Raw genomic sequence first — 7,240 nt, forward strand, 5'->3', positions numbered from 1 at the left:
AAAAACTAAATTGCTGTAGCGTTGGCATAAATGGTCCAGTCTCCACCAAACTTCACATGATTCATATTAGTCCCGCCCTGAAGACATTTTCATTGCCATATTTCCTGATACTCATAGTGCCACATAGTGGCGACAGGAAGTAGGTCTCATCAAACACTTATCTTTCGATTTATCTGAAAGTTACATGCTGTGATGTATATTTGATGTATAAAAACATGATGTATGATTAGTGCATTCTCCAACTCCCTCTAGTGGAAAGAGGAAGTGATACAAAATGTGAAATATGTCATTCCTGCACTGTATCAAGGATATGCAAAGTCACACATGCATGCCATGTCTAACTTTGACAGAAATGAACCGACGTGCCAGAAGGCTTCCTGCCAGCCCCCCCGAGTTGCGTGAAGGTGCGAGGGCCCGTTCATCGCTGCTTGCAGCTTTAATTATTATTATTATTATTATTGGTGGGAAATTATAACAGAGGAATATACTTGCAAGAACACTTTCGTGTTTTTGTGTGTATACAGGACGTTATTGAATCAGGGAATCCGTGTGGACACCACGACAATGGATCCTAAGTGACTTTACATTGGCATTGTTTCCGTGGTACCGGCACGTAATTTCAACCATTACGTGCTGCCACCACAGAATGCGGTGTTAAGAGGTCGTGGTCATTTCACGTATTTCTGTGAGATCAGGTTGTTTTTTGGCCCAGTGTATAAAGTGATTTTTATTTGTTTCTTTTTTTCTTTTTCTTTTTACTGTAGATAGTTACTAAAATGAGTCATCCTCAGATAATACAATACTACTAAAAAGTAAACCAATAATAACAATAATGAAATAATCAAAAATAATATTAAAATTATATTGAAATTTTAAAATCTATTTACAGAGTGGAATGGTAGCCTAATAGATAACTTAGATACAATTTATTATTGTTTAGACGCTATTTATTGCTTAGATACTATTTAGCCTATTATTGTATTTACGTCACGAAAGTATTTTATGTTAGGCCTACATCTTAATATTTTATGTCATTGATCATAGTTTAGTTCTTAACTCCAGTGTTTCCTCAGTGGGAGCGTGTGCGCCGGGGGGGGGGCTAAATTAAGTGGAGATTGTTATAGATGTATACGTAGACTAGATATACATTTAGGTATGATACAAATTAGCAACAACAGGAATAAATGGGAAAAAATGGTATAAGAAAAAAAAAAAACCCCAACTAAAACAACAATAATAAAATAATAAATAAAAATAAATAAAACACATTTCCCGTCTCAGGTATGTAGATTTTATTGATGCCACACAATTATTTTCAATGTCCTGACTATACAACCAACTATTATAATCCAATGTGAAACAGAGCTCAAGCTTTTCACTTAGAACACTGGTGCTAGGAAGAGCATCGTGATTTCCATCACAGTCTTCATCACTGCTGCTCCTGTTGTCAGGAAAAGTACAAACAATGCATTTATATCCCAGCATGCTACTTTTATAATGTTTCTAGAAATTAACTAGAGTGACATTTCCCAAAGAAAACGCATGTGAGTGCTGAAATCCACCTAAATACAGCATTATTTCTATGCTGTCGTTATGGCTGAATGTGGCAAATTCGTGAGTCGCGACAAACATAAATCTTCAAATAACGTAAAAATTACTCGCCACATGAAGTCTATTCCAATATGTCAGCTGTAGAAGCAAACAGTAAGCTGGCACGTATTGTTACCTTAGCACAACTTACCTCATATTGAACAATTTCTTCAAATTTGCAGCCTCCACACGCAGCGGTTGTTAGCCAAAGCGTTAGCTTCCATGAACCGGATGTAGTTGTCACTCCGACCGGTCCGACAAGAAACCAGTGCTTGCAAAAGAAAAAAACTTGGCTTCCGGAGAGATGAAAATATTGAAAGTGCATGAAAGGCCCGAATCTGGCCCGTTATCCGTTTTTTCCATTTTCCATTTAAACAGAAAATCGGAAATAGGAAAACGAGTCGTTATCCGTTTTGTCATTTTGGTTCTGGAAACAAATACTGAAAAAACAAGTCATTATTTTGTTTTTTTCATATTTGGTTTTATTTTGAAAAACGAATGAACGAATGATACACGGATTTAGTATAACTAGTAGTTATCAGTTCTGGTAAGTGGTTGAATCGGGTGTAGGACTGAGCGGGAGTGAGACCCGGGCCATTTCCCTAGAACCCCAGGAAGACTAGTTGATGTCAGGGCGTTAGGTAATGGGGATCATAAAAAACTAGACTAAATCCCATCTTCACCATTACCAAAAGTGCTTCTGTTACAGTCCTTCAAATCTTAAAAGGTTCCTAAAAATGTGGTTGCCTTTCATTCACCTCATGACTTTGTCATCTAGTTTCATTTTACTGTCAGTTTAAACTGCTAGATAAAGGGAGATGGCAACCGAGTAATTCCAGTTATGGATTTATGGTGCACATAAATAAGTGCCTGCAGACACAAATACAAACACAGGTCTCAAGCACCCACATGCAATCATCGTATCATTACTTGTGACACAGTGAAATAAAGGAAGCCACTGTGAGAAAAGAACGCATTGCAAAAGTCATGTGGAAAATTACTGGACAAATCAAACCGCAGAGGCACTTGACTGCTGTCAAGCAATCACATTATTCACAGCTTCCTTCAAACAGCATAGCAGTCCTCACTTTTGATTGTGGTTCAATTTAAGAGCAAAAACCATTTTATGTGCGCTGCGACATTGTGTACTTGTGTGTGTGTGTGTGTGTGTGTGTGTGTGTGTGTGTGTGTGTGTGTGTGTGTGCACTCTGTCATAAAGGGACAATTGCATTGTCAATAATTACATTGGTTTTGCTGAGACAAGTTGAAGACAGCAACAAGAGGCTGCCGAGAACAAAACATCATTGACATAGACACGAGTTGTGTTTCAAAAAGAGTGTAAGTGTTTGAATGTCAACCATGGACAGCAGAAGCTGTTTTGCATATCTATAAATACTCTCAAAATTCTATTCACTCTAGAGTACACTGAAATCAGGGGGACAGTTGTTTGAATCTCATAGCATGGTGTGAGGGAGAAGAGGGGGTGGACTGTAACACTCACTGTCTTGCCTTGGAGGGACTGTGGGGTGATAGTCTGAGGAGGGACACCAGCTGCGATGGATCTTCTATCAGATGGGTAGCCGTACTGTGGGGACAAGGGATGAGAATGGAATGAAGTTAACAAAGGAAGGCTGATCTAGGTTGAACTCATTTCAGTTAAGGTGGTCTTATCAATTAATTTCAAATGACTTAAAGCAGTGGTCCCCAACCTTCATTGATGCCATTCATTATATTATATTACAAATGTGTTCATTTCAGTTAACTTGAAACAGATATTATTCAACTATTGATGATATAATAATAATAATGATAATAACAATAATAATAATAATGTTTGTCCATTACTTTAAAACGTTGCTAATGCAGATGAGTCTGCTTCAACTTGAGCAAATTTTGTCCATGTCCACCTGTGTCTTTGCATTGCCTTTATATTAGAGCCAGTGTGATAAATCAATCACAGGAGCGGGTCTGAATATGCTGCATTTAGACTTTATCATTCACAAATAAAAATGGAAGATATCTCAGAAAGATCAACTGAGGAGGGAGCCCTCTCCCAGGACAGATATGTAATAGATTTTATGTGTACAGAATAACTACCATAGTAAAATAACAGTACTGACACTGAGCATATATCAAGAATGGATCCGTGAGGACATCAAGCAACTTAAGTTGTCACCATGCAGACAGACCATGAGCTAAACCACTTCCTCTCCACCATGGGGAGAACAGAATACATTTTTTTCAGATTGGTGCACATTCTTTTAACACTACATCTCTGGCTGAAAATCTGGAAGTAATCATGAATCCTGGGTTCAATTTTGAGATAGAAATTTGAAATAATACCAAAGTGGCCTTTTCCCACTCTTTCATGGGACCACTGTAAAAGTTTTTTGCAGCACCTGGTATAAACATCCTTCAGGCAGGTTAGAGCCGTGCCTATATGTTCAGCTGAATGAATCACTCTTGCAGGGCCTTGTGTCCTGTTCAGTGCTGTTTCTGTACCAGGCAGTGAGGTTCCTCATCAGGATGCTCTTGATGGTGCAGAAGTAGAAATTCCTCAGTATTTGAGAGGATACCCAGAATTTACTCAGGTGTCTAAGGTAAAACAGTCTCTGCTTTATTTTTCTGACCCATTAAAATAAATAGGAACTCATTTCCTTGGCTGCTTCTTCCCAAGGTCCACTGTCATCTCCTTCGTTTTGCTGATGTTCAGAAGTAGGTTGTTGTCCTGACACTAACCTGTCAGGTCCTCTATTTCCTTCAGACAGGCCTTTTCATTGTTACCTGTGATCAGGCGCAACACAGCTGCGTTATCAGCAAACTTTATGATAGTGCTGGAGTCTAAAGTAGCTACACAGTTGTGTGTGTACAGGGAGTGCAGCAGGGGACTCAAAACCCAGCCCTGGTGTGCTCCAGTGTTAAGGATGAGGGTGGAAGAGGTCTGTCCACCCACTCTCACTACCTGTCAGGAAGTCAAGGACATGCACAGTGAGGTGTTCAATCTCAGCTCCTAGTAACTACGGTGTTAAACACTAAACTGTAGTCAATGAACAGCAATCTCACATAGCTCCCTTTCTTTTCCAGGTGTGATAGGGTGGTGTGGAGGATGAGTGCTCTGGGTCTTTGTAGACTGGTTGAGACAGTAGGCAAACTGTAATGGGTCCAGTGTGCTGGTGAGTAGCAGGTGCAGTCCTTAACCAGCTGTTCAAAGCATTTCATTACCACAGAGGTGAGAGCCACTGGGCGGTCGTCATTCAGTTAGGTAGGTTTTGTTTTGGGCAAAGCAAAGATGTTGGACTTCTTGATGCATGTGGACATGAAAGACTGAGCCTGTGACTGATTGAATATTGTTGTGAAAAGCCACACTAGTTCATCAGCACACAGTTTGAGGAGCTACCCACTTACACTGTCTAGTCCTGCTGCTTTCTTGGTGTAACATGCTTGAAAGCCCTCCTGACATCATGCTCAGAAAGGGAGACAGGTTTCACTAGGTATGGGTATCGTTAAGATTTTAATGGTACTACTACTCTTATCGGTACTGCTTATCGATTCGGTATTTTAACGGTACTCTTATTGATACTTTTTGAGGAAGAAAAAAACAAATTAAGAACATAAATTGCTTTATTTTCTCAATTCTCATTATGCAACAAAATAGTTTTTTAACAAAACATTTTACTTTTTACAACTTGAAATGTAAAATAATAGTGTTGTCACGGTACCAAAATTGGGACCCACGGTACGATACCAGTGAAAGTATCACGGTTCTGATACCACAGCAAAAATTAGGCAGATGTGCCTTTTGTCATTTACAAAAAGATAAATTACTTTTCTATAATACATCACTGATATTTCAATGGAATAAATTACTTATTGACTTATTCATACTTCAAAAACAGCATCAATAAGTGATTAACATAGGGGGGGATCAAAATGAAATAAATAAATAAAATAAAAATCAGCCACCCTCCTCCCCTGACAAGTAAAGAACAGTCCCTTCATAAGTAAAGAACAGTCCCTAAAGTGCGCTGAGGTTTGTCCTGCCACAAAGAGAGAAATGTGAATGGCTCGTTTCCCCTCTGACACGTCACATACCGCCACGGCTCGGCTGTTCAGGTACTTCTGGCCAGTCATGACATCAACAAAGACGAAAACATTGGACCTGGAGTCAGGCTTCTCCGTCGCCAGTAAGCCATTATCTTGCGCCGCGGAGCACTATGGCCGCCGTATTTGACAGGAATACGTATTCCTGTCTGTGTCTGTGACCCCCGTCAACTCACAACCGACAGGATTCTGCTGCTGGTTGAAATCTGTACTCGCACAGCGTGCTCCTGAATGATTTCTTTTACTTGCACAAAACTATTTTTAGTCGCAAATGCAGTAAAATGCTTGCACCGTAGAGCTCTGTGGAAAACAAATCACTGTAGCATATATAAACAAATCTAGCCTACAAGTAAAAATATTAGGTATTCTAGGTATTTTATATGGTGATGTAACATTAATCACTATGGATATATAGACCAGAGGGGGGGGGATCCCACGCACCCAACCCAGGCTATAATTATGGTTATATTCATGTATTTAGAAGTATCTGAAAAATACACAAATAAAATCCCAAATCTGAAACCCTATTTAGTAAATAGGGCCACAAAATAGCTAATGGTTAACTCCACGTGTTGGCTGCTAGCATAATGTTACAAACCTGGACTGGACATAGGTGAACTAGCTGTGCTAGGGCAGTCAAACACTGTACATCTTTCTGTCTGAATATGATGCACTTTCGCAAGGGTTTTTTGACAAATTACTAGTGTTGCCACCCTTAAACACAAAACATTTGTCACACTTGTGACAACGCGCTGTGTCAGCATCAACTCTTGTAATGTAAAGCCACACTTTTGACCGTTTGGCTCTCTCCACCATCGTTATCTATCTAAAGGTAGGCTACGAGCTTGAGTTGGTGTATGCACTGTCTTGTGTGTGTGTGTGTGTGTGTCACTGGAACAACAGCCCCGCCCCCCTGCTCTCCACTCACACACAGCAGGCAGCCAGGGTGAGCATGACAGATCTCTCGTCTTCCGGGAGAATAGCGAAAATTATGATACAATGACGGATAATTGACAGAGTTGGTGAGATAAATGTGCTAGATAACATTTATCTTGTAAAAAAACAAAACAACAAAAATGCGACTGCTCCAGTACTGATAGCAGAACTGTTAAGGTCAGAGCTTATCAATACTGCGGTCTTGAAGAATGTAGCCGGTCGTTCAGTACCGGGGTTCAGTACCCATCCCTAGGTTTCACCACCCTTCCATCCATTAACCTTGGCTTCAGCTGTTTTTGCTTGTTGTATACTGATGGCAATGGCATCACCAATGGCAGGAATCTTAGCTTGTGTATAATCCCTCCACGCTCTTCTTGGTGCCTACTCTAATGCTGAGATGGATGCAGAGATGGTCTTGTGTGTCCATAGGCCCCTTTCCACTGAAGAAGTTCCTGGTACTATTTGGGGGGCAGGAACTACTACAGGAACGTCCTCTCGTTCGGCCCTCTCAACCGCTGTGTCTCCACTGAGAGAGCGGAGTACGAGGAAGGTTCCTGTAAAGTTACGGGCTGCCTCTGGATGTGACGTAATCATTGCGCGACCATTTTGACCG

The 7,240-nt window shown here is 40.4% G+C and overlaps 1 protein-coding gene across 1 annotated transcript in view; it reads right to left on the reverse strand.

The window, feature by feature from the left end:
• Window positions 1-7,240, reverse strand: part of LOC126385214 (pleckstrin homology domain-containing family A member 5-like) — a 628,760-nt gene that overhangs the window by 82,033 nt on the left and 539,487 nt on the right. The window contains exon 14 of the mRNA XM_050036817.1: window positions 3,092-3,175. Within this exon, the coding sequence (XP_049892774.1) occupies window positions 3,092-3,175 (84 nt within the window). The remainder of the gene's footprint in view (window positions 1-3,091; window positions 3,176-7,240) is intronic.

The sequence above is a fragment of the Epinephelus moara genome, chromosome 23 (assembly GCF_006386435.1).
Source record: "Epinephelus moara isolate mb chromosome 23, YSFRI_EMoa_1.0, whole genome shotgun sequence".
In the NCBI taxonomy this organism is placed as follows: domain Eukaryota; kingdom Metazoa; phylum Chordata; class Actinopteri; order Perciformes; family Serranidae; genus Epinephelus; species Epinephelus moara.